Source organism: Crocodylus porosus, unplaced genomic scaffold, assembly GCF_001723895.1.
Source record: "Crocodylus porosus isolate Cpor-Errol unplaced genomic scaffold, CroPor_comp1, whole genome shotgun sequence".
Lineage (NCBI taxonomy): Eukaryota > Metazoa > Chordata > Crocodylia > Crocodylidae > Crocodylus > Crocodylus porosus.
Window position 1 is genome coordinate 13,527,500 of NW_017728932.1, and position 27,970 is coordinate 13,555,469.

Genomic DNA, 27,970 nt, shown 5'->3' on the forward strand with positions numbered 1-27,970 from the left:
TTTTTGCTTTAAAGAGTGCAACTTAATCATAATACCAAAATCACTTCATGTGTGTGATGGGAACGATCCTGGCCTTGGGCAGGGAGATGGACTAGATGATTTCTTGGGGTCCTTTCCAGCCCTACTTTTCTCTTCACTCAGATAACTAATCCTAATTAAAGCAACAAATGTACTCATGCGCATAAAAGCTTTACCTCACAAATGCAAGACTGGGGCCTTTATCTTTTAGAAAATGACTGCACTACATTTGTGAGGTCTGGGTCAAAAAAAATCACTGCATAATGTTATGCTGGCAATCCATTCCTCTGTGATTATCAAAGCCTACACATTCATTTCCTCACCCAATAAATGCTATGTCCTGAATATATCACTGTCACCAAAAGTGCTCTTTAAAGATAACCTTTGTTTTAGCTTTTCTTATTATTGATTTTTTTTTAAATTTCAGTAGAGAATGAACAGCAGCAGCATTAAGTGCCTAAATAACGGAGGAGAAGGATTTTCTCATTTTTTCCCCTGCCGAGATGGACTAATAGTGGGCAGAGAAACAGAAAAGCAGCATTAAAATGGATTGCATTTCAGAGCTTGTAAGAGCCAAGTAAAAACTGCAGACTTGTGATGTATGGCTTGGTTTATTCTGTAATTTTACCCGTTCCTGTGATGTCTGGTAGCGGAGATGGAGAGCTGTAGGATCCCAGTCTACAGCTATGTAAGCATTTCCAACACAAGCTCTGTCTTCTGTGCACTCAATTTTACAGCCTCGACAAAATCTAAAATGAAAAGATCCGAGTCAGTAGTGACAAATGAATCGTCTAACAACATACATTCCTGTTAATCAGAACAATACTTTATTCTCTAATTCTATTCTTGCTTTTATAGACTGCCAGTCAAAGTTTTTGAGGCTCTCTCTGTCAGCAGAAAGGGTGCTATTTTTCAGTGGGACAACTGGATGCGTGCTCGCTACCCAGCTGTAACTTCTTGATATTAACAAGATAATCTAGTTCCTATTGCACAGTACTTCGCTGAGCTCAACGCTGTATCCCAACTGTGACTGACCTTGCTTAACATGGTGAAACTTCAGTGCCTTGGCTCCACTAGGATTTTACAGTGTAATAGATCATGATTATTACTTGTCCCACTGCAACAGAGACCCTTTTTTGCAGCAAAGACATGGGCTGAACCCCTTCCAACAGCACAATGTGACAAACATGTCTCAGGTGGCTCCCTCCCCCATTCTCTCTGCTTCCCCTTCACCTCACAAGATAAAGTTTTATGAGGACTTTTGCATTTATTTATTCTGTGCTGCATTATATTATTAGGGTGACACTCTTGTTGTGCTTTGAGAATGTTCCTTAGGTTAGATGAGAATATTATATGTTACAAAAGGAGGGGGGGGTTTCATTTTTTCTTTAGTCTCTTCTTTTTAGTGCAGATGAATTAAGTCTGGAGGCCTCATGAGAGGTTTACATCAAAAGGCAGCCTCTCAAGCCAATCTTAAGACAGTCTAGTGCAAAGTCACTGATTATCCTCCAGTTCAAAAGACTTTAAAGACTCATCTGCATTAGACAGAGCCATGTACTAACTTAGCCTCATTGTCTTCTGCAATAAGAGATGTACGTGTACCACTGCTTTTTTTTAAAATGCTTTGTGCCCAAAGATAACAAGCAGAGACCTAGTCCAGCTTCAGATGCAAAGTCATACTGGTAATGTGAACAGGCCCCAGCTCCTGTATGCCCTCTCAAGGTAGTGCGCCTACTGTTGTTGTCAGTTCCTACCCATACACAGAGTCAAGAACAAGCAGCTGGTAAGAGACTATTTACAATGGGTAGATAGAGCTGGAATGAAAAGAAATTAGCACAGAGAGGAAGCAGCCTGGTAGCAACAGGACATCTGAGTCACAGGAAAACGAGCACTGAGCTTGGAAAGGGCTTCTTTTACAGACGAGAGGAGAGGGGTTAAACTCTTCATCACTGAGATACCCGTCCTGAGGACTGGTAAGGGTTAAGAAATAATGGAAACCTAGACCCACTTCTAATCTGAAGCATGCATGTCAGCTCTAAGTGATAAAAAAAACCCAAAAAAACAAAACAAAACAAACAAACAAAAAAAAACATTCTGAAATCCTGAGTGATTTGGTCAAACAAATTCCAGATCAGAGGTAATCTCAGGTGACGAGAAAGTCACAAATCCATTATCATAAATGCAGTTGCTACTGAAGTTACCCCCCAGCTCAACTCCTGGAAAGGCAAGTTACCTGTACCATGGACACCAAGCACAAGAATTTCCATCCTTCTGCACAACCCTTAGTGTGAATGGATACTGATACCCCATGCTGTCATCACTGAAACAGAACAGAAAACAGCAAAAAACATGAGCATTGATCTAGTCCACTGAGTTTCTCTCCATGCACCTGTGGACAGCACCTCACTTTCCCCGCTTTTTGCTTTTTTTCTGCTTTGAGGGGAAAGCAAGATGCTTTAAATACAGCAAGTAAGCTTGATGGTGCATGAGATCACTGCTTAACAGAGCCCATTCCAGCCCATCAAGAGTTGCTTAACAAAACAAGATACTACCTCCTTGTGTCATCTAAATTCTGAATACACACACACGCAGTAGCACTTGCGTCAACATCTGCTCAGTGGGAGCGTCGCATTAAGCTGCAACATTTTTAGAGCATCCGAGGAGCAGCAGGCATAATTACAACACAAATCAATCATACTATCAGAAGACAATCATTCTATCATAAGGTAAAATGAAGCTATTGGACCATTTCTGTGACAGGACGGTAATAAAACTATGGGAGGTGGCAATTCATAAATACTTTGAGGTGAGAAATCTCACATAAGTCTGTAACAGCAGAAGGCTCTCAGCACAGGCTAGGCAGTTACACAATGGTCCACATTACCAGGGATTCAAAACAACAGACTGACTGGAAAATGCTTACTCATCTCATGAAATGCTTTACACAGAAAAAAAAGAAACACTTAATTTTAATTATTAAAAGATAAAGGAGACTTGATTCACACCACTAACAGACTTAAATAGGGACACAGCATGATATCTGAGAGGACCAGTCTACATATGAAAGTTGCAAACATTCAACCAAAAGAATGTTCTTAACATTAATATTCACTAACATTAATATTCACTACATTTATTATTTATTTAAAAAAAAAACTTTGTTGGACAAATTGAATTCCATTTAAAGCAGCCTTGTATCAGTTGAGTTTGTAAGCTAAAGTGATAAAGCCAGGTTTAAATTGTGCCCACAAAAGATTTGCACACAGTTTGTCAACCGTGCTTTTGTGGACACAAATTCACAAATGGGCACAACTGTGAAGAGTGCAGACAGCGAGAGGAAAACTGTTTAGAAGTCTTAGACTCTTTACCAACGCTTATCTCAAGTCATATGAAGTACTGGAAGCCAACTCAGTTAGGAAAGCTATGCTAATAACCAAACATATTACCCTGCAGGCACATCTACACGTGAAATTAATTCAAAGCAATAAACTCCTGCGTGCCATTTGAACGTGCGCCCGGGACTGCAGATGTAGATAATAGACTATAAGATGAAAGAATAGTAGATAATAGTCTATTATCCACATGCATGTCACTGCAGAGTAAAAAACTCCGCAGCAGGTAGTACCTGTGTTTACAAGTACTACCCTGCTGTGGAGTTTATTAGTTGTTTCGAGCAGCCTAATAAGGCCATACGCGTAGACACCAGCCAAGACATTTACTGCGGAGCCAATTAGGCAACTCCGCAAGAAACATCTCTTGTAGATGCACCCTGTGTGGTACTATTCAAATCTAGTTCAGAGAAAGTTCTCTCATCTTAGTCTATTATCTCTAATAAACAAACTTAATTTTGTGTAAATCTTTTTAATCAAAGCTTCCTCTAGCATACAAAAACGATAGGGCACAGAAAGTGGCTTAACACTATGCTTGTATTACAATTAAACTTGCTCTTAATTTTATGATCAAGGATAATACTAATCAAGGTATTGATGATCTTTCAAGGTCCCTTCCAGCCCTTCAGCAGACAAATGAGTGTATTTTCTTATTTTCTCATGCATCAGGCTGTAGAATGAATTATTAATTGCTGATTCAAGAGAGCAGTATATTAAGCATAGCTTCACCAGAAAGCAAAATATGGGTAAGTATCTTAATAGCATATGTAGCATCATTTTTCAATTTGCTGTACTTGCCAATGACTTGCTACAGAAATAACTCACCATATGGAACCTGCAGGCAACAAAGTGTCGGAGGTAAAAATGCATGCAATGGTTTCTAAAACTGTTGACATTTAGAGTTTAATTGTGCTCTAAGACCATATGCTCATCTGATCAAGTATTTCTTGTCAGCAGTTAAAATTGACAAAAAGTGAGGTTACACATTAATATCAGTTAATCCTTATTAAGGAAGGATTGCAGTGGGCTGCAGAAGTGTAGGAAGGGAGGGTTGTAGTGGATAACAAGTCACAGGCTTGCATGTCAAACTCACCAGTCTTGTGCATGATTACTAGCTTCCTGGGGAGGGAGAGGGCTGGCAAGTCGGGAAACCTGAATCCATACTGCATCATACAAGTCTTTTTTCCGAGTATGGACAGTACATGGGACAATTAGAGGCATTCCAAAGAGACTGGGACGATTCTTCTGAGATGAGAGGAAATACAGTTCTGTCCGCATCTGCGTACACATATTAAAAAATGACCGTGATATATTTGTGGCTGCATGCACATGGGTTACTGTGATCATTAGATACCTGACTCTTCCCACTTGTTACTTTACTTTTTCCTGTGCCAAGTATGATTTTGAAACAGCCTAATAATGCTGTGAAAAATTACTGGGAGAATCTCAGAATTTCCTTAAATGATACAGCACTAATAATAATAACAGGTTGAGCGCTGAGCTAAACCAAGAGCTCTCCCGCTCAGTTTTATTGTACTGTGGAAATATCATACAGACTGCTAGTGTTAAAGCTCTGTCAGTCATACAACATAAGCCATTTTCAATTAAACTTCTCTTTTTGCATGACTATTAACATACATACATATAGATATACATACATACATCTCATAACGTTCCACACCAAGCAGTAACTTTAAGAAATGTAGACTAGCACCTGATGATACTAATATCCATAATATCCATGCTCAAGAACAAGCTCTGCCTAATAATGCAAGCTTTTTTTTTTATACCTCGACAAAAAGATGGTATTGTGACAGATATGTGACAAGAAGTAAAAGTTTGGCACATTAATTAAGTGGTCTCTCTCATTCTCTTCAAAACAATACATCCTACCTAGCAGACATTGGGGTTTTGTAAGTAACATTTTAAGCCTTGGATACAAAGAATGAATTATTAGCCAGCTGATCCACTCCATTAATCATGGTACTGGAAAGAGTATGTTCTAAGCATCTACTCTTGCTATAGACTCAACAGGCTACTTCACTGCTTTACAGGTTTTGTAATTAAGAGTTTGTATCTGCTCAAGGGCATTTCACAAATTCCCTGAGAGATCTTGTGAACTTCTGAATGAGAACGGTGGTGGTATTACTGGAAACAGCCCCATGAAAATACACAGTTAAGAGCAAAGTTAAACAGTCTTCCAGCCCACAAGCACTAGTTGTAAATGTCAACTGTTTCTAATGCCTGAAAACAAATGCATCTGTGACAATCAGTCATCCATCCATCCTTGACATTTATAGTTTAACTTGGCTAGAGATGCATTTATTTACAAAGAGCACCTGACCTTAACAGGATGACCCTTGAAAATACTGTATACCTTAACTCTATACTATTTCTGTTAAGGGGGCATGGGTAATCCAGATGAGAGAAATGAAGAGACTTTCAAGTAGCTTCTCAAATCAGATTTCTGCTGCTCAGAATAGAAGCCTGGAAATCAGGGAAATGGATATGACAACAACAAAGAAGCATCTTAGTGCTAAGGAACTAGGAAGTATGCGGGCAGTGAGAAAAGCAATACACTTCTAGGTTAGACACTGAAGCTAAAATTTTGAAGAACGCAACATGTGTGTTCACAAAACTTCGCATATACACATGCAGAACAGGCAACGGCACACAACCTGGTAGCAGTGCGCTTCTTTTCTAGGAGTATAAATACAGGTTCAATAACCGCAGAGTTGTCCACAAGCCCACTGCCTTTTTGTAAATAGGAACATTTGTTATCAGTGCAAAAACTACCAACCATTTTCCTGTGGACTGCTATTATGTATCCTATAAACGGACTATCAGGAAGCAAGGACACGTGACCATTCAACATCCAATTGGCAAGGTTATTTTCCGTTCCACATGGCACTACAGTATTTGGCATCCCGTTTGGAATTAGTGTTGGTCGGGGAAGATCTCCATTCATCATTATGTTGAGCATTCCATTAGTTGATGGCCCAGTCGAGAAATCTGAATTGAGATACAAACACGTGATTAATAACTTCTGCTACTTGAACTCTTAATATTTATAAAGTATGATTGAATGGCTTCAGTTATACACCTCTCTGCTCAAATCTTGCTTATTAAATGCAGTCTTGCATAGCAGTGATCCACATCATTTACTGAGTTCCAAGAATATACGCTGCTACAGTGCACGCTGACAAATTCAGAATATTTGAATACACATCCTAAAAACAATTGTGACTTTGAGAAGCAGACGCTGCAGCTCTGCTCTCATTAAACAGCCTGCCGCTGGCAGCATTGTCTACTGGTCAAAACAAGAAACTGAATCAGATTCTATTCCTAGTTCTCACAAAGGTTTACTAAGTGATTTGCTGAAGGGCAATTTTCTATGCTTGTTATGCTCTTGGTAAAATGGGTAAATATAAAAATTATCTACCTGAGAAGTACTGAAAAGCATGCTTAATTTATAAAACATTCTGAAATGCTTCAAGGAAATGAACAATACGGTTATTATTGTTCTAGCATAGTTGCCAAATTTAACTATAAATTCATCAGTTCATCATCAACAACCAGAATTGGTAAAACCAAGTACAGTTTTAATATTTCCGGTTCTGGAAATTTTCACTTTTCTACACTCTATTATCTTGGTCTGCACATAGCTTTGTATGCAGGCAAGAGAGAGAATTGCAATCCACACATTTAACAGTAAGTGCAAAAGCAAAACTGGAAAATGTTATGCAAATCCTATACAAAACTGAAGATGACTATCCACCGATTGCTATCTGAACTCTGCTCAGAGGTTTATTTAGAAGTCCTATCAACCCAACACACAAGCACTTAACATGGTTCTTACATTTCTTATTATTTTGATGTACGTGATCCTGCCCTACTTCCATATTCTGAGTGTAATCTTAAGAGGATCACCAAAAATCAATATGAACTGAGGCTGCTTGGCCTCCTCTCTCTTGACAAGTGGGCTTTCATCTACTCTTCCTTTAACCCCATTTCCACACTCCTACTCCTTAACCTTCTACTTGGAGAAGCACTGCTTTTCTCCTGCACATCTCCTTTTCTACCTGATCAATCCTCACAGGTCTTTGTAAACAAGGAGAAAACAGAATGTATGTTTTGTTTTACCTGTTTGCACAGGACTAGAAGCAGACGTAGGGGATCCTGGGACCGGTATCTCAAATGCACACAAAAACCCGCTCACTGATAATCGGACTTTCTGGTTATCTTGGGGAAAGTTCTTGAGAGAAAAAACGAAATGAAAAGGAGTATAAGAAAAGCATTTATTTACTTGCAGGTTTGAAACAGGTATGTTTTCTTTTAAAAACAACATTAGCAGCATTGTCTGCTTCTGCTCTTCATTTCAATTCTCTTTCCCATCTGCTCTGTTGCACCTGGTTGGAGATTCTCAGCAGAATCACACTTTTCATGTTTGAAATTACCAGGAAGTGCTCTGGGGAACTACTAATGATCTACTGGCCAAGCTGAGAACCCCTAGAGCCTGTAAGCATATAAAACAGAGCTTTTAAAAATAGTGTGACAATGACGTTAGCTTTAATATATATACTAGAGACATAATTAAGAGGATATTTTTTAGATTTCCATCCCCAACATATTTAACAATCTTTATAACCATTAAATCACTCTCTCATGTAAAGCAGCCCTTAATCAAAGATAAACTGCACCCTTAGTTAAAAATTGGTTTGTATATAGATTTAGCTAAACCGATGCAAGCTCCTGGGTGGACATCTACTTTGATTTAAAAATCCCTTATTTTGGTTCAGATAAAACGAAGGGCTCTGCTACATCTCAAATGAAAGCTGGACTGAAACCACCTATAAAGTTGTTCTACATTTTCAAGCACTAACTTGGTAGCTGGTTGGTTCTTTTTATAGCTGGATGGATATTTTTAGGGAGCGATAATTACTCTGTGTACATAGCTAGTCCCAATTTATTATGCAATTAACCAGTTAATTGCACAGCTTCATTAACATGTGGCAGGGGCCCTCCAAGTCCTAACTGACTTAAGCTAAATCAAATTAAGCTAGGTTTTATAAACCAAAGCAAGCATCTTATAGGGGTTTAACTAAATGGATTTAAAAATCTCATATTTAGTTAAACAGCTGCATCTTTTTCATGCACACAAGTGCTTAGCTTCAAGAGCAGTGAAGAAATTTTAGACTTGCTGATGTGCAGACTCCAATTGTAAGTACTGAATGGATGCTGATAGCAATGAAAGCTTTTTACCTTTATGTTGGAGCCATGTACTTCTGCAAGGAGAATCTGTTCTGGTTTCAGCCCACAAAGCTCACTTAACTGCTTTTTCAAACCTGTATATTTTTCATCCATATTCAGTCTCAGACCATATCGAACAGGAGTAGTACCATCTAGTTTAATTACTTTAAGGGAATGAAACTCAAGTTAGTCAGGGAAATGGTAACATTTTAGTAAGCACAATGCATGACATTTACCCGCTTATTAAAAGCAATTTTCTTTCATGCTAAGACTTTATCTTTTAACCATATCCCAGTCAGTTTTCTACCTTTCAAAGGCAAAAGGCTTTTTCTAGACAAGTGGCAGAGAACCTCCATAAACTGTCCCAGTATAGGAAAAGAAATGTTGCAGGTGTTTCTTTTGCAAACTGAACTAGGATCACTGCTACATGGGAATTCATACTGCTAAATCCGTATTGATCCCAGTGTAAATTAATCCAGTTTTAAGAGTGCATATTTATATGAGAAAATTTTACTTTATGTTCAAGAACTATTCCACTACACAGGTGCCAAGTGTGAATGTACACAGGACTGACAGCTTTACTGTAAAGCTGTGGTATGTGTACAATTTCATTCTGGACAAATTTAAGCATAGGAACTTAAATCCTGTTACCCACCTGTAATTTCTAAGTGCATGTAGCTGTCCATTGGCAGAGGCAAGGATAAAAAATTAAAAGGGTCAAATCTAACGCTTATGTGTCCACATGTTTTACATTTTACTTGGGATTTTAGCTGCCCATGAAATAAATCCACTACAATTGAACGGTTCCTTCTCAGATGATTTTCCCAGGCCTGAAAAAAAAAATATGAAAAAAAGCACATTAGTAGCTCAAGCTTAATTGCTCGGACTAAGAGTGTTGTTGGTTGTAGTCGTGTTGATCTAAAGACACAGGCAGACAAGGTTCTTTGGGTAGATGCGATGCCTTTTATTAGACCAACTAAATAGTTGGACAAAATGTTCTTTGCAAGCTTTCAGGCACAAGTGCCTTTCTTCAGGCATAGAGAGATTCTGCTGATGTTGTTTTCCAAGTGAGAAAGGAAACTAAGAAGTGGAAGTTTGTTGCAAAAACCCAAGAACTTGAAGGAATCCTTCAGACCTGAAAGATGTTCTACTAGAGACAAAAATCAGTGCTGCAATAAGCAAGAAGAATTTATTTTTAACATTACAGAAAGATTCTGTCCTCAGGACAATCAGACGATGCAACAGCTTTGTTAAGAACTCGTCGCTGTGATTGAATATCTGTAAAAATTCTGAAAACCATCTAGATATTCTAACAGCTTTAAAATGATATTGCAAAGTTCCATCTTTATGTCCTTTCCATGACTTCTAGATAAAATGTCTTCGGTTTTTAGAACCAATGACCCTTCTAGCTACCAAAACTGCAAATACAACTTGCGATTTTAAAAAGCGGCTGTTTATTCTGCCACTGACAACGTTGCCAGTAATAAACATTTTGACATCTGAATTTATCCACCAATTTTCTTGAGGCATGATACAGAAGAGAATTCAGTTGCTTCTTTAGTAGCACTAAGACAACTCATGAATAAAAATTCATCTATGTAACAAAGGGGAAAAGGATGAAACACAGAAGGAGAAGGTTGGCTTAATGGGAAGGTGACATTTCTACCAAGTACCTCTTCTATTACTTCAATTTAACAGATGCTCTGTTTATTCAGACAGCAGCATGTTAATGGAAAGCCTGCTTCAATTACAGCCCCATTTTTTTTCTAAACCTATTACAGTATCTATGTTTTATGGATATGAATTACACATCAAGCATCACGACATTTTTAGAACTTAGAGAACAAGGTGCATCATTAGGTTTGATACTTCGGCCAGTGATTTGGAAGAAAAAAATTCAGGGATATGAATAAAAGGATCCTAACAAAAATGTTTCAGGCCAAATTTTGCAGTTTTTAGTGATGCAAATACAATCACTTTTTTCAATTCACAGGTGCCAGATCAATTTCCTTACATGCAAAATGAGTTTGCAGTGGAAATTAAAACCAAAATCTTAAGTTTACCGACAAAAGAGAAGGTCAGTATTAGAGTGCAAAAAATATAAAATGCTATTCAATAAGCTGTTAAGATCCAGATAAAAGTTATTATATGTACTAGGAAGTCCAGAAACACGCTCTAGCCTTCATAGCAAAATATATGGTTTACTATACAATTCAGCTTGCATTGACATTGAAATATGAGGACAGATTAACTTTAGCAAGACTTTTGATATGGTCTTCTACAACAATCTCATAAGCAAGCTAAAGAAGTATGGTTTGGATGAATGGACCATAAGGTAGATGGAAAACTGGCTGGATCATCAGGCTCAAAAGGCAGCAATCAATAGCTTGGTGTATATTTGGCAGCCGGTATCAAGAAGAGTGCCTCAGGGGTTGGTCCTGGGGTAGGTTTTGTTCAATGTGGTCATCAATGATCTGGAAGCTGGGATGGATTGCACCCTCAGCAGTTTTGCAGATAACACCAAGCTAGGGGGGGGAGCAGTAGATATGCTGGAAGGTAGGATGAGGATTCAGAGAGACCTAGACAAATTGGAGGACTGAACAAAAAGACATCTCATGAGGTTCCATAAGGACAAGTGCAAAGTCCTGCACTTAGGGCAGAACAACCCCATGCATCAGTACAGACTGGGGGCTGACCAGCTAAGCAGCAGCTCTGCAGAAATGGACCAGGGGTTTATAGTGCACAATAAGCTGAATACAAGTCAACACTGTGCCCTTGTTGCCAAGACGACAAACAGCATACTGGGCTACACTAGTAGGAGCACTGCCAGCAGATCAAGGGAAGTAAATTACTCCCCTCTATCGGGACCGATGAGGCCACATCTGGCACCCTGTGTTCCAGTTTTGCCAGCAGGTTCTGGATGAGGATTGGGACTTGATACAGCTCCGGGCGGGAGGGAAACAGGGAGGCAGAAAAACAGGATTGGGGCTACAGCTTTGGGGAGGGCAACAGAGAGAAAGAGGACTGGGGCATGCTACAGCGAGGGAGTGAGACAGGATCAGGATGTGCTACAGCTCTGGGGACAGGGAGACGGATAGAGACAGCCCTCAAGAGGACACCAAAGCTAATTAACTGGCCTTCCAGCAAAAGTAATTGCCAACCACTGGGCTAAGGGAACTGGGCTTATTTAGTCTGGAGAAGAAAAGACTGAGGGGGATTTAATTGCAGCCTACAACTACCTGAAGGGGGGGTTTCAAAGAGGACGGAGCTGTTCTCAGTGGTGGCAGATGACAGACAAAAGAACAACAGGCTCAAATTGCAGAAAGGAACGTTTACCTTAGTCGTTAAGAAAAAGAGTAGTAAAGCGCTGGAACAGGTTACCCTGACAGAAAGGTTGTGGAATCTCCATCCTTGGAGGTTTAAAGACCCAGCAAGAAACTCTTGGGTATGAAGATATAGTTGGGGCTGGTCTTGCTTTGAGCACAGGGCTGAACTAAATTGACCTCCTGAGGTCCCTTCCAGCCTTAAATTTTCTATGACCCTACAATATGTATAAACACTCAAAAAACCGAATAGATATTAATGATAAAAAACAAAAAATGGGAATCAAATTTACAAATTACATAGGACTAGAAAAGTCATGTCACGCCACTAAGTACAGTCTCCTGTATATGCAGGGATTCATTTATCCAGAGTTTGGAAAATAATCTGCTCCAATCACTCACTCTCTCACAAAAACAAAATCAAAGACACCTTACAATGCAACACAGGTTAAAAATGTGGGAAACCAAGAATATCACCACTGGTAAAAGCAGAGACATTACTTTCTGGAGGCATTTGATGAAGTTCTAGGTTGGAGGTTGCATTTTTAACCTTTTTATTGCAGAAGGTAGCAATGCAAAATTTCTTTTTAATTCAACTTTGAGCAAGGTAAGCAAAGATCTTTATACCAGAAAGAAAAACATTTCAGAAATAGCCCAACTCTTTGGCTATTTTACTGAGCCTGTAAATATCCATGCTGCAGTAGGTCAGGAGTTAACTGGTTTTACTGAACCAAATAGATGAAGTATCATTCTCTCTTTCCAGTATATTGCAGAATCCTGTAATTTCTAACAGTTAATAAAATTGATATATTTAGAAAATCTGCTCATTTCCCTGATCCTGTACTTTTATCGGAAATTTTATGCATCACTGCAGATTCCTGTGTCCTAATGATAACTATTACAAGGTTAGATATACCTCTGCCGCTACCTCCCAGTCTGGTCGACCATCGCTATCTTTCAGCTCAACATATGGCTTATCATGAACTCTGTTCAGGTCTTCATGAAGACCATCCAAGAGAAATGCCAGAAGCTCCTGGGAATCTTGCTGCTGGAAGCCATTAAATCTTGGAGCATATTTTGCTATTGTCCACTATAAAAGAATAATAACAAAAAAACACCCAGTCATTTGATATTAAGCAACAGAGAGGACCAGAAATTTAATAATAAATTAAATTAGCCCAGAGAAGATGCGTGACTGTAACCAGGATAGCAACCTTAGGTTTTAACAGTTAGAAAGACAGTCATCTAGGTTTTCATGGCAGGAAAAAGGCCACTTGTAGGTTCTGCACGACTTCTATCCATAACAAAAGGATGTAATACCTACCTGATATGCACATATTGAGCACATCTATATGTGTGTATTTACTACACAGTAACCAAAATTACTGCGCAGTACACATGCACACCTATACTGAGCAGTAAATGTGGCGACTTACACTGACTTGAGCATAAATTTGATACTTGCATCATGCAGGTGTCAAATTTATGCCCGATTAGTTACTGCGCAGTAACACTGTGCGTGTGTGGACTCACTTGGAACTAACTTTAGTCCCTAGTCAGTCCCACAGCATTAATGAGCTTTAATGCCTGCACGTGTAGATGCTGGCTTCATCCCGCTTACTGTGCAGTAAATTGAAGCCAGTGTAAATGCACGTGCAGACATGCCCATTAAGTCACTCCTTCAGCTGCCATTAGGGACTGTTCTAAACCTGTAGCTTGTACACTGGATTGTGAGTGTATTCCTCAAAAAAGGTACTACAGTGATCACTGTGTATCATGTTTATGACATACAGATACTTGCCATATTCGAAGCATAAATTTGTAGCTGCTAAGTGAGTACCTTACCATCCAAATGGAAGACTACACACTTACTTATTATCACTGTTGGAGAAATAAGATCCTTGTCAGTACAAAGAACTAGTTTATTCGCCTAAGGAAAATTTGGAAGGATGACTGTATATCCACTATCAAATTCCCAACATAAAAAGACACTGATAGCAACATGTTTATTGACTGTATGAATATGTTTTGAACACTTATTTACCATAGCCAGAAATAGAAGTTCATGAAGCTGTAGCTTTTAATCAAGGATAAAGTTAAAAACGAACAGACTGAAATGTTCTTAAGGAGATTCTTCCTCTCCCCCCCAGATAAAACTGTTATATAGAAACAGAAAAAAACTGGAATTTCTTTTAAACGCAAGAAATATATAGATCCACATTAATTTTCACCACGGAGTTAGGGGTGTTACAATCTTACCCGTAACTTTAATGGAGCGATGTTCTTCTGAGTTCCACTCCACAACTCCTGAACCAAATCCCCATAGCATTTGGCCATATGTCCTTTCATTCCTATTGGGTTTGTCCTAGAATATATAAAGTAAATTAATTACTGACTATGTATCCAATCAAGCAGTGCTTTTAAGGTTGCAGGGATGGAGGATGGAGTTGACAACCTTCTTGTTAGTACAGACTTTCACTCAGTAACAGAAGTTTCCTATTCAGCAGCGCGTAGTTTAGTGACCATCATGTGTCTGAGGGCTGCTGATATTGTCACTGAAATAATTTATCCATGCCGTCTATTTTTGAAGGCCCAAATTAACTTAAAACATTATAACATTTGAAAGGCCAAAGGTCTGCCATGAGGAATACCTGTTGAGCTCATAAAGATGTCTTCCTGAGATGAAATACTGTGTTAGAGGTTGTGTATTACTGACACACTGGATGCTAGAATTCATGAAGCACGTATTACCCAAATTACTTAATCCAGTAGCACCTTTTTCCGTAGGAACTGAGGAAAGAAAAAAGGATACAAGTATCTGACACTGGTGTATTTTAACTGTGCCATGCATAAAAAACATGCAAAATTAGATCAACAGGGAAATTTTGCTAGAGTGAACAGGACTCCAATACCTTCTACCTGGACAAAGAACCTCTGCGAGGCAGACTGTACCCAGATCTCACTCAAGTTGATCAGAACTGAGAGCAATCAGTACCTTGTTGGAAGGGGTTCTCTATAACCAGGGATCCTGGTTTTCTCTGCTTAAAAATAGCAAATCCTCTGGTAAAAAAAAAAAAAAAAGCCCCTAATCTCTGATTAAAAAACCCTGAATCCATGTTTTTCTGCCAGGACATATATAGGTATCAGGTGAGCACAATGTTTTATTGATATATTTACAATTTTAAAGCAAATTTGGAAGCCTACCAGTGCCACTATAGTAAAATAAATTCTAAATACCTATATATTTTGGTGTTTGATTTTGGGTTTTCTATCATGGAAAAAATCAGAGCTCCTCCTGCCCCCTTTGCTCACCAGGATGTGGGTCCAGCTGCAGCTGTTCCACACCACTGCTCTGTGGTGCTGAGCAGCCCTGAAATGCCCATGTCCCTCACTCCCGACCCACAGCCCCCCAGCACTGCCAGTACTCCCTGAATAGAGAGAATCCCAACATCTTTTGAATACATTGTTGCTCCTTCTCTACCTTGTTCATAATGCAAAATATGGATATTATAGTTGGTTTCATTTTAAGTGGAAGGGATGCTTAATGCATTTTTGCACAAAGCGAACAAAAATGCAAAGGCAAAGTCTTGCACCTGCAGAACAGGGAAATTATATGCAAGGATCTGGCAGCTGTGGACTTGGGGTTCCCCACCCTGCTCCCCTCCCCTCAGAGGCCTCTACAGCCCAGCAGGTGGGACCTAGCGTGGCAAAGCGAGACAGGGAGGCTTGGTACTGCGGGGAGCCCTGCACTGCCATGGTGAGGTACCCTAGGACTGCTTGGCAGTAGCAGGGTCCACAACTCCACACCACCACCCCCTCTACGTGAGTAGGGGACACCTGGTGGAAGCAGGACTCCCAGCAACGGCACTGAGTCTCCCCACCCCGCTCTGCCGTGCTAGGTCCTGCCCGCCAGGCCACTGAGGTCCCCAGGGAGGAGGGCAGTAGAATGGGGAGCGCCACACCCGCAGCTGCCAGTCCACATCCATCACCCACCCCATGTACAAATCTGGACGCCCACGTCCCTCTCACCCCCCGACCCAGGAGTGTGCACAGTGGGGGGGGAGCCAGCTCCCCAGAGGAGTAGCCCGTGTGGAGCTGCTCTCCATGCTGCCTGGCTGCCAAGTGCACATACGCACACACATGTATACTTGGCACCCCCTGCTTGATAGCCCTCCTCCCGCTTTCCCCAGCCCCCTGCAGGCTGGGGTTCTGCCAGCCTGCAAGGGGAAACCTTCTGTTTCCTGTGTTTTTCTTCTTTGAAAAGAGAAAGTGTGTGGTTTTTTCCTATAAAATAAGAAAATCCCGTGTTTTTCCGTGGCAAACAGAAAACCCAGATCCCTGTACATAACTCACAGAAAAGACTCTGATAATCAATGCAATCCTCATTCTGAATTAGGTAAAAAGACCTGACCTTGCATTTTCCATTTTTGTGCAAAAATGCATTAAGCATCCCTTCCATTTAAAATGAGAAAAAGTAAAAGATCCATAACTTGCATTCTGAACAAGCTGGAAAAGAAGCAACAATGTATTCAAAAGATCTTAATGCAGCCTCAGAATGCTCTCTGTTCAGTTTGTTAATGGTACAGCTGAAGATAAAAGGATCTCTGTAACTTCAAATAAGGGACGTCTACAACACAGAAACAACAAAACAAGCAGCAAAATCCTAAAAGGCTTATTCTGCTATTTTCAGCCTTTGTGTAAAAAAAACAAAACAGCTTCAAATGGAACACTTAGTTGATTTGTCCCCTCTCATCATAAATTAGTTTCTGTACTTAAACACTTACCTTTATGTCTGTCTATTTTACTACTGTTTGCTATAAATGACATTTCTTCTGGCCAGCTCATGTCTTTGTTTCTAACTAAAAAGAGATAAGATACAACAAGGTTAATTTTTTAACCTGTTCCAGATAGCTTATGTTGCAAAAAAGTTACTTTATTTCCAAATATTTATAAAAATACACCTTAGAAACTTGTTAACCTTCAAATTGGTTTTCATTTTCAGTTCTGTTTCTAATTCATTAACTCTGCTTCTTCCAGACATTAAGGTTAATATTGACCTTTCTTTCTACTTGCAAACTGCATTTTTCAGGGGTTAGCGTATTAATATTTTAAATGGCACCAAGCCATAATTAAACAAATTCATTTACATTCAGAAACAATACGTTTCTCATTGACGAAAAGATAATTTTCAGTTACAGAGCAACAACAGATTCAAATGTATTCTCATTTCAGGACCCTGCCTCATTCAGTGGCCTTTTATAACCCTTTGTTTTCTGACTATACTCTAGCAAATGTTATAGCCTTTACTTTCTTCAGGCTTGCAAAAACAAAAAAACCCTAAATCCCCCAACACTTTTCTATGTTTTCCAGGGTGTTTTTTGATGTGTTAATCAGCAGATTCAGGACCATGGATTATATATATTGCCTTGCACGGAAAATGTAACATGGGGTATGTTTCTCTACCAAACGTTTCATATGTAGGCAAATTATTTGATGGTTTAAACGTATAAGCCAGTAAACCTCCATTATTGTCTTCTATACCTTCTATTACTAAGTGCTGCTCATCTTTGATCTTCAGATACTCCAGCCTATGATCCTCATCATCCAGGAGAGAAAGATGATTCTGAAAACAAGCAAACAAAAAAGAGCTTTACTGTTTAAGCATTTCTTAGCTCCTCACCTCCGCCACCCACCTGAGGTTATTTTGTTTTAAATCTTAAAGCAATGAAGCACGTTGACTTGATATGCTTAGTAGCTCCCTTAGCCAACTCAGAAAGAGAAGACCCACAGCTTTAGATACTATTAAGAAGAAAGGGACAATAACTAAATCCTAAGACTTAGTAAAGGTCACTTTGCCCACGCATAGGCGATTTAGGTTAGTCACGATACATCACAAGAGTTACTTAAATCAAAGTCCCATTTATACACTATAAGTTACCAGTGACACTTGAACAAGACTTGCTATTATTTCTAAAGTAACATGCTGTGATCTTAACTTCTCTAAAGAGAAGTATTTGAACCATTCTTAAGGTGCTACCTCTTGGTCAAGAGCCCTCCACAGAGAAGCATACAAAAGAAAAATGCAAATGAAGTAACCAGTTTTCACTGCAGAAAGATCAGAGTAGACTGCATAATGCCAACTAATTTGGTTCTTCTCTGGCACGTTAGTAAGACTCTGCACTGTACGGATTTCAGTTTATTAAATCTGATCTAAATCTCTGAGCATTTAGATTTGCATAGTAAGATAAAAAATATAAACATGCAAATAAGGAAAGGAAACTGGACAGGTGCTGATTTCCATAGAAACAGCTAACTGACGGAGAACGGGTCGTATACGACAGAAACAGCGCGCGCATTTACACATACATTAGCACGCTTTAGTTAAGGCGCCTTATATCTAGTACCTCCAGGTGCCTACACATAAGCGCCAAACCTGTTTCAATTCACTGGAATTCCAGCGCGTCAGAGAAGACTCGATTAATAAAGTCTGGTGGAGCGTGGCAATTGCTGTGCTCCAGCAGCCTCTTGCGTCTCATTTACCAGCGCCAGATGGGCTTTAGTTCAAACACCCCTGCCACCACTTTTAAGCACAGGAGACATAGCAGCAATTTAATCACAGCAGTACTCGGAGCCACTCTAAAGTGCCATCCCCTCCCACCCCCCACAGCATATATGCAAGAGGGCCCTCCATTGTGCGGTACTAGGAAAATGTGCATTAGCCCATCTTAATGTGCATTAACTGAAGAGCAGTTTTTTAGTGGCACTTCAAGTGTATTAGCCTATTTTAATGTGTATTAACTAAATTATGGGGTTTGTGCATTAAAATAGACTAATGAGCATTAAAGCCAGTTTAAGATGGTTGTACTAAAATTATACACTAGCTTTAATTATTTAAAAGTTGCAATATTTTAAATATATGACCAGATAAATTAGAACACATGCATATAAACATCAGACTAAAATTAAAAAAAAAAAATCTACATTCTTGATCAATAAACCCAAAGATTCAAAAGTCAGAGCTAGAAGTAAAAACAAAACAAAAAAAATTAACAGGCATGTGCCAAAGGCAGCCTCTAGGACCATATTTTGGCCCAAGCTTTCAGATGAAGATGTTTAAAGTGAATATGCAACTCTGATGCCTTACCCAATGTATTTATTTTTAGCATTTAAGGGCGTATTGAAGAAAAGTGCAGAGACAACATTCAAAACCCTTAGAAAAGTTTGTTACCTCACTGTAGTATATCCACAGCCTCATGTCTTCCTCTTTTATTCGTAACCTCTGCGACAGGTATTCATGTATTTCTTTAATAGTCTGCATCCGACTAAAGCAGCCTGTATAAGCCAACACTCGTTTTAAAGGAGCGTTGGGAGAAGGTACATTCCCTGCAAGCATAATCATGAGAGTGGCAAAGATGTTCATAATGCACATGCAAAAGTAACAAGCAGATCACTTTAATAAATTATTCCTGAGGTGTTCAGGTTAAAGCATTTTGCAAAAAAAACAAAACAAAACGTAGTGCTAACTTGTCTTATTGTAGAGCTAAAATGGACCATAGTGGAATTAGTAGGCTTCATTATACCTGTGGAGATAGTTCATACACCACACTAGAACCGGGTTAGTTTCCACTTGAGTTGCTAGGACCAGCAACCTCACCCTTGCTTCTTGCCAAGCATTTAATAAAGGGACTTTCTAACGAGGCTCTCACGGGCAGGAAATTATCAATTTAAAAATACGCCATAAGATTCACCAGTGTCACAAACTGGATGAGATGCAGAGGTCAAAAGGTACTTTCAAAAATGAAACTAAAATAGTTTCCTTCAGGATAATCTTATAAAGGATGTTACATATAACGAAAGTGCTAAAACATTCCAGGTCACTGCTTTGTGCTGGAAAGCAGCACCACTTTGCTGCATCTCTTCCACAGAGATGAATGTTTATCTGTGAAAATTAAATTAGTCCAGCAGTTTTATAACTGGCTTACTCCAAGGCTGAAGTCCTGCACAACATTTTGGGAAGATGCCTAGGAATTCAACATTCACACACAAGTCTGCAATACTAATTAACTCACTTCAGCACAAAGTTTCCCAATACCAGCGCTGTGACATACTTAGCTCATTGTCTGATCCTGAACTCTCAAATACCAAGTTTCAAACAGGCTAGATTACTAAGATTTCATCTTTTACTTTTCTGGGACTCGTACAGTTTAAAACTAAGATTTTCTTTTAAAATACCTTTAAAACAGGAGTGGACAAAATGTGGCCAGTGGGCCGGATGTGGCCCACCAGGCCATTCTATCCAGCCCACGGGGCCCCTAAAGAATTAGAAAATTAATATACATCTGCTCCTGGCCGCCTGGCATGCAGCCCTCGATGGCTTGCCAAAACTCAGTAAGCAGCCCTCCGCCCAAAATAATTGCCCGCCCCTGCTTTAAAACGTTCATGGAGGAAAAAATGATGTATCCTAGCCCTGACTACATAGCTGTATAACTTTAAAGTAAGCAACTGAGGCAGTACATTTGCAATGACAAGAAACAAACTAATCTTAAAATATGGAAAATTACAAGATTAAATGCTATATTACAGGACAGGAAAACGAAACCACAATCGTAAGTCAGCAAAGCATGTTTTAACTTAATACACCAAACAAATGATTATTCCCTTAAAGATTACAAAAAAAAGCATTTTTCTAAAATTAAATATGAGGATTAGTCATAAGATTACAGCAAGAAAGCATATTTAAAAACTCAAAAAGATTAATTGATTGAAAAAAGAATTAGTGCAGAGCAAAATAATTCCAAATCAAGATCAAATTTGGTATATCAGAAAAACATATGTACTTGAATTAGGAATTTTTAGGTTTCTAAACGCAGCACTTCCCACTGTACTGCATCAAGGAAGAAACAATTCTGGAGAGTAAGCAGTTTCTGAAGCATAGCTTGATCAAGCAGGCAGCCACTTATCAGAGAACTTTGGATTTTTAATATAACTATAGATTATGGATGTTTTCAAAGCAGTGAAAAATCAAGTATCTGCATAATATATTTTAAACATATTCTTACTAAAGCCAATGTTCCCCTCAGATCTGATTTTCAGTGATCAGGTCTCCCTGCACCTGGGCATGCACATAAGCATGCAAATTTCCGTTTGTGAATATTTAACCATGCGTGCACGCCAAAACTGGGGATCTGCACCGACATCTACAGTAGCATCAGCAACTGTGCATGCAAACCTGCTAACTGAAAAGAAACCTTGTAATGCCTTTTCAGAGCTGGCTGTAAAATATTATGAATTAAAAACTAGTCTTAGTGTATAAGACCCGAGCAATCTTGAAGTGAGAATACAAATTACAACTATGTGATGTGCTTTAATTATTTCATCAGTAAATAATCTAGGATTCAGATACCACCTACATGCAATTTTGAGCCCACGGCACAAAGTTAAACTTTGCAAACTGCCTCAAATAGAGATTTCATGTTTCACTAGCTTAATCTCTTCTTATGGGAGTATATAATTCTTTGCATCAGAGTTAATTACTTGGATAACTCTAAACCAACCTGAGTTCAGAGAGACATGTGAACCAGCAGATGAATGGCCACCAATGAGATTTATTATACTGTAGTTCTCTACATTAAAAGGACTCTCTGAAATAAATTCAGATATAAATATTCTATAACTACATAACTGACTGCAGATGGAGACAATATGATCTGCCATCCTCAGCCCTTTTTTATGCAGTACTCATTTCTCACTCCCTTGCCACCAAACTAAGATTTTTTTTTTAAACTACATAACTTATTTTGCTTAAAAGATGAAATGCCCTTTGCTTCCCCCCTCCTGGTAGAAGAGCGGTGAACAAAGCCCTTTAAAAAGTTTTACCAATCACCTGTTCTGCTTTACAAATGATTGGAAGATATAGAAGCACAGTGGCAAACTTCTGTGCTCCTGGATCCTGCTTTTTAGAAAAGGAAACTGCACAGGTGCGTTCTTGCTGCATTCTTAAGTTACCTCTAGGTAAATGTTGAGGAAACATTCTCAGGCTCATCATACCCATATTCACCCAGATGTTCGACTGCTGCGTCCGAGCGGCAGGCTGTTGTCTCAAAAAGAGCAGATAGCAAGGAAATAACTCTAACTCAGGCATGTTCGTTTTGCTGTTTTTGATCACCTGATGAAAACATTTTAAAGAAAATTTTAATGACTGCCCTTCTGAGTCTAACAGACATCTAAAAAGAACAGGAAATATTAGGTAAAGCACAGGATTGGGAGAAAATCTGTGCTTTACTACCAGTCCTGCTACAGACTTATGTGACCCTGAACAAATATCCTTGGGGATAATACTTTATTTATACATCTTCTAAGGATATTTTGAAGCTTCACTAATTAATTTGAGAATCTTCAATTAAAAGATGTGATAAATGCCAGGTTTTAGTAAGAAGTCTGCCTTAAAACAGAGACCATATCATCTGCAATAATAAATACATAACAGTTACTCACAAGGTTGTAAAATGAGTTCCCATACTTTTGTCTAGTGCTGGGGTTCCCAAACTGTGGTACACATATGCAAAATATCTCTGGGGGTGGTATGCGGGAGAAATAGTGTAACAGCGGATTTAATTTTCATTATAATAACAATTGGTACTTAGTGTTAAAATATAAAACATATGCTGGTAGGGGTATGCAGGCAGCTGGTTAATCTGGAAAGGGGGGTATGCAATAACAAAAAGTTTGGGAACCTCTGGTTTAGTGCATTCTTTCCTATCAAGAATTCGTAAGAGGAAAAAAGCTCATTTTGACGGAAGCTCATTATTCCGAACTTCTGATTCCAGGATCCAGGCCAAATGTTGTTGAAAACTGACACAGTAACTAGAGATCAAAACTGAAAACTTATTTCTCCCACAAGTTACACGTTGTTGAGGAGGGAGGATGGTTGGGGGGGGGAGGGGAAGGAAATCAAAACTGGGTCTAAAACACTACTTGTACCAAAGACTTAAGATCATAGGTCACAGAAAACAAAGGTTGGAAGGGGCCTTAGGAGTCCAACCCCCCTACTCAAAGCACGACCACCCCAACTATATTACCCCACCCAAGGCCCTGTCTAGCCATGTTCATGTACATGCCACCACACCAAGATACTTATAAGATTGATCTCCAAAGCCACTCAAAAATGAAGGTAGATGAAAGGCAACCATCATTGTTGAGAACAAGAGAAAGGAGGAAGAAAAAAGTTAGCCTAAGTTGTGGCATGCCTATGAAGCACAGGTGAAAGTACCATCAAATTAAGGTTCAGCTCCAGAACCAACGAGCTATGGAATGAGGCAACAGCAGCTTTCTGAGGATGGAAAACCTGGGATTTTATTGCAAACTGTACAAAAAGAGGCTGGGACTATTGTATGGAAGCAAGTAATAGGATGGTTGCCATCCTAAAGAGTTCCCAAAACTCTTTCGTGTCAAGGGTGAGTGTCAAGTTTAAGTTTGCACACGGGTTAGCAAGCCGCATGTAAACGAGTGGCATCACTGACGAGATCAGTAGCATTCTTTCATGTGGGTCGAAAGTCACTTCCTTCCTTCAATTCTCCTGGCCAGAGCCATTCTGGAAAGATGCCTCTCCCAACTATTCTACAGTGAAAGATTTGAGTGCATTTATTTGTGGCGTGCGCAAAATTGCTACGGCTTTCTCCAGATCATGAAAGGTTGGTTTCCATGGAGAACGTGTAGGAGGAGGGTAGCTGAAGCCACTGTTTTTGCACTGTAACATAATTGCCAGCATCACAGCATAAAAGACCAACCCTTCTTCAGCTGGAACACTCACTGAATATTTGAGTATGGAAAAACACAGTTTCAAAATCTGATGAGAAATGAACAACAACAACAAAACCCGTTAAAGCAATTGCAATTACCTTACGCAGCAGCTTCCATATACATGGGTCCAAAACGTATCCTCGTTTACCAGTCAATTAAGTACTATATACAGACAATGCTGAAAGATTAGAGCTGACCTGAATGGTGAATCCACTGAACAGCACTGAGTTTCTATAAAAAACACCCTGCTTCTTCCCCTCCAACAAATTATTTCACTCCCCAGCAAAATGCAGCCAACCATGGTGAGACACAGTGGTTAAGCAGTGTACAGAAAAGTTTGGAGAGGAAAGTTATATACCTGTGCATCAAGAGGGAAGGGCTTTCCAAGTGAATGCCACATTTGGTGGGCATGCACCCATGCACTTCAGATCAGGCTCTTCTGGGCGGCAGGGTTTGCTGAAGCTTTGCCTGGGACCCAGGAACTCTCATGTACATATGCCAGAGCATAAAGGGGAGCGCAGTGTCAGCTGCAATGCCCTTCTGCCGAGCCTCGGGCAAGAACCTGGCATCGGTGGTGGGAGAGTCTTCTCAAATAAAGATTACAGCGCAGCTCACTTGAACGAGAGATCAGATCAAGAGACCTAAAGACTTGTGTCTGGTAAAAGTAAATATTGATCTCCAAGTTGCTGCTTTACAGATTTCATAAGAGACTGAATAATTTTCTTATCTGCATACGGACAAGACTCTAAGGACATCTTGGGCACAGCTTCTGCTTGGGTTGAAAGCAACAGACAAACAAGGTTTATTAGTATATCGTTGGATTCAAGTACAAATCTGAAACAATTTTGGGGAAGAAATTCAGGATGTGGTTTCAGAACATTTTGGTCTTCATGAAGAAGTTGTGCCAGGCCTCTGCTTCATGGGCCGACTACCCACCCTGTCTATCTTTCGTTCACAGAGCAAAGTGTTTTAATAAAGATGGTGTCTTTAGTAAAGAAATATGTAGCTACTGGCTCAAAAGAGCCTGTTAAACCCACAAGGATTAAAGGAGGAAGACAGCAGAAGGGAGGGAGAAGGAACCGGAGTTTGTACAGAAAAAAGCGCGCACCAGGCTATCAAACCGTTTGTGCCTGTAAATGGTGTGCTTCGATGCCAGGTGAACCTGCCTGAACTAACAAAAGACGTCTCAGACTGAACAGATAACATCAGTTCAGGATAGGACACATTTGTTTGGATGGAGACAGATGGTATTGTGCTCAATGAACAGAAAGCCTTTCCCACTTTGGAGCATAAGCAAATCTACAAAATCTTTCCTATTAAGCTGTTGTGCTTATTGGTTAAGCAGTTAGGCCAGTTTTCTCCCAGTCAGCCAGCCACAAAAACATCCAGGCAGTAAGATGTGGTGACACCGGGTCTGGATGGAAAATCCTTCCACTGTCCTAGAAAGTCACATCTAGGATCAAAGATGTCATGCTCGATTCTCCTAAGTACTCCTGTCGTGAGAGGAACCTGTGGGTATATATTAGACCCTCAGACTATGATAACTGAACATATTTGCTCCAAGTCCGACTCAGTTCCCACCTTTGGCATAGGTGGGGTTTTTCACATTCTTTTTAGAGTAAATCTGAAAACCTGCTTTAGCAACCTTGGAAAGTATTTGGTCACTTTATCTGGGTTCCTACGTGGCTGAGCTGTGAGGATTGACAGCGTGTCAAGGCACTTTGGGGCAGTTACGCTCTTGCGGTCATGAAGCCTCCCACTAAGTTCACATTTTAGGCTGGTTTTAAGGAGGATGTGTTATTGCTGACCTCGATCTGAAGAGCCAAAGAATAAACTAAATGCTATCTATGACTTGCTGAGGAGAATTTATCCATACCTGGCAGACCTAATGAAACTACAATACCTTTTTTTTTTTTTTTAAAGGGTCCTGCTTCCACGACCAAATATTTTGCACAATCTCAAGACAAAGCAAAAGGAAATATTCTGTCCTGGCAATGTGTCGTTGCAGTGATGAGCCTGAAGTATTCCTTAAGAGCTGGATGGTTGGAAAGACTGATCCTCAGGATGTGTTTGTAGCTCCAGGAAGAGGGATTATTACAGCTGAGAACTTTCTCAATTTTGCACCAATGGAGGAAAAATAGTTGACTTCAAGCCCTTTTATGGATTAAAAAGTAGCAGAAGTAAAAACCGTTCCACGGGGCTTGAAAAGGAGCTGACATACATTCTATTGGTCACTTGTCTTGGCAGTCCTGAGGATCTTTGCCGCAAGGGAGAATGCATTGCAAACTGGAGTGCATGGGATCAGAAAGAAGTGGACTAGGAAGACACAACTGTTCCTAGAACGGTTAGTGGCGGAGACCGTATCCAAATGAAGTACTAGAGGAGATCTGAAGGTTTAGTATCTCACACAGTTCAGAAATTTGACAACGATACAAATCGATATCCCTCGCGATGCACCAGCACCAAGAAAATTTTATGATCGTGACATCGAACTTCCGATCTTATGCCAAACAAAGACTTTGTTCAGTCCCGATACAATTCATGGACTAGAGTTTAAGGGGGACGTTCCTCTCAATGCCATTCGAGTGGGAGTTAAGCACTTTAACACTGTTGATGTCATTGAAAAAACTCCTCCTTACATCTCTATAAAAGTATAAGTCATGTGATAAGGGAGACGGCCCTAGAAGTCACGCAAAGGAAAAAAGAATCCTGCAGATGCAACAGAATTTAAAGACAGTTTCCCATCCCTCCAAGCAAACAGAGTTAATAAATCTACTTCAATTTCCCTTGACCCTGATTTAAGCATACTTTTCCATAAATTCAGATAAATAATTCAACACATGCAGTAGTTAGGCTTCATAAAACATCTCTGACAGAGCATAGCTTGTTAATACTTCCACATGCAGTGATAGTTCAAGGGATCTTCTGAGAGAAATACAGGATTTAACTATAACCATCCCTGTACAATCATCATTTCTATTTCAGAAATACAACTGTTGTGCAGCTAATGCAAGGAACCACGTCAGTAGGATAACTTAAAAACTGAAATGTAGGATAATAATAGATTCAACATCATCCACAGTCAATTCAGTTTATTCTACGCAATTTTGATACTTGTGAAAATAAAAGTTACTTTCAGGCACAATGCAGAACTATTTCAGACATAACCATGTTTGAATACAGGAAGTGCCAGTAATATTTACAAACATATTCAGCTTCATTTCCTTCTGTTCAAGATTATTATTATTTTTTTTATAAATTATTTAAAGAAAATGAACACAGTAATACAATGTACCTTGCATAGTGACAGACCCATTGCTAATTAGCAAACTTTTCATTGCAAGTCAGTAAGTGAACATATGCAATAAAAGCATAATTAATACTAATTTACAGTACTGCTGATTCATAAACGCACTTTCTTTTATTCGTTCTTTGGGAAGAGCAAGTTAAAGCTTAGTTTTGTTTTATTTTGTAATGTTTCCTAGAACTGAAACTACAGAATATTCTATACTGGTAACAGTCTAATGTAAAAGCTCATTATGGTCTCTGCTACCAACATTTTGCTGAGGTTGAATGTTATTCCTTTTTGAATGTTAAGTATAGGACCTGTCCAAACCAGTGAAAGTTATTTGCATTTCAACCGTGTGTAACGGCTCCAGTGAGGAGTGAGACCTTGTACTATGTAATATATGTCTCAGAGCTGCCATCTAAAAATAGGTGTTTACTCTTAACATCAATAAGATTTTCATATAAAACATGACTTTCAGGTTTTCACATCATATAATTCTGTGAACCCTCCAAAACCCAAACCGTACAGACACGGTAAACAATGACCACATAAGAAGGATGACAACAGCTTGGTTAGATCAGAAGCCCAGCAAGAACTAATAATGTGTGTTGTCTGGATATATGTTGTTTCAAAAAAGGCTCACAATTTGCACCCTCGATTTGTGGCGTGTAACCAGTCTCTGCTTCCCTGCCATCTTTTCTATTCTATATTTTGCTCTACTGATTTACAAAGCTAGATTACAAACTCTCCAGGGTAAGGACCTTGTCCTTCCATACCTCATACTCCTACAGGTGCTCCCTCTGGCCTCCAGCCTCAACTATGATTCTTTAGGTGCTGCTGCAGTTAACCCACCTACCCCTCCCCAAACAAAAATCAGAAGGCTTACTTAGGCCAGGCACAAA

At 39.5% G+C, this 27,970-nt stretch overlaps 1 protein-coding gene across 5 annotated transcripts in view; it reads right to left on the bottom strand.

The window, feature by feature from the left end:
* Positions 1-27,970, bottom strand: part of USP32 (ubiquitin specific peptidase 32) — a 133,540-nt gene that overhangs the window by 9,857 nt on the left and 95,713 nt on the right. For 4 of the 5 annotated variants that reach the window (XM_019545662.1, XM_019545660.1, XM_019545658.1 and 1 more), the window contains exons 16-29: positions 21,986-22,145; positions 19,209-19,363; positions 17,522-17,603; positions 16,765-16,839; positions 14,632-14,770; positions 14,240-14,345; positions 12,897-13,070; positions 9,313-9,487; positions 8,670-8,821; positions 7,551-7,662; positions 6,208-6,419; positions 4,501-4,685; positions 2,252-2,338; positions 647-767 (exon numbers count right to left, since the gene is read on the bottom strand). In XM_019545662.1, the coding sequence (XP_019401207.1) occupies positions 647-767; positions 2,252-2,338; positions 4,501-4,685; positions 6,208-6,419; positions 7,551-7,662; positions 8,670-8,821; positions 9,313-9,487; positions 12,897-13,070; positions 14,240-14,345; positions 14,632-14,770; positions 16,765-16,839; positions 17,522-17,603; positions 19,209-19,363; positions 21,986-22,145 (1,935 nt within the window). The remainder of the gene's footprint in view (positions 1-646; positions 768-2,251; positions 2,339-4,500; positions 4,686-6,207; positions 6,420-7,550; positions 7,663-8,669; positions 8,822-9,312; positions 9,488-12,896; positions 13,071-14,239; positions 14,346-14,631; positions 14,771-16,764; positions 16,840-17,521; positions 17,604-19,208; positions 19,364-21,985; positions 22,146-27,970) is intronic. The other variant, XM_019545659.1, reaches the window with a different exon arrangement.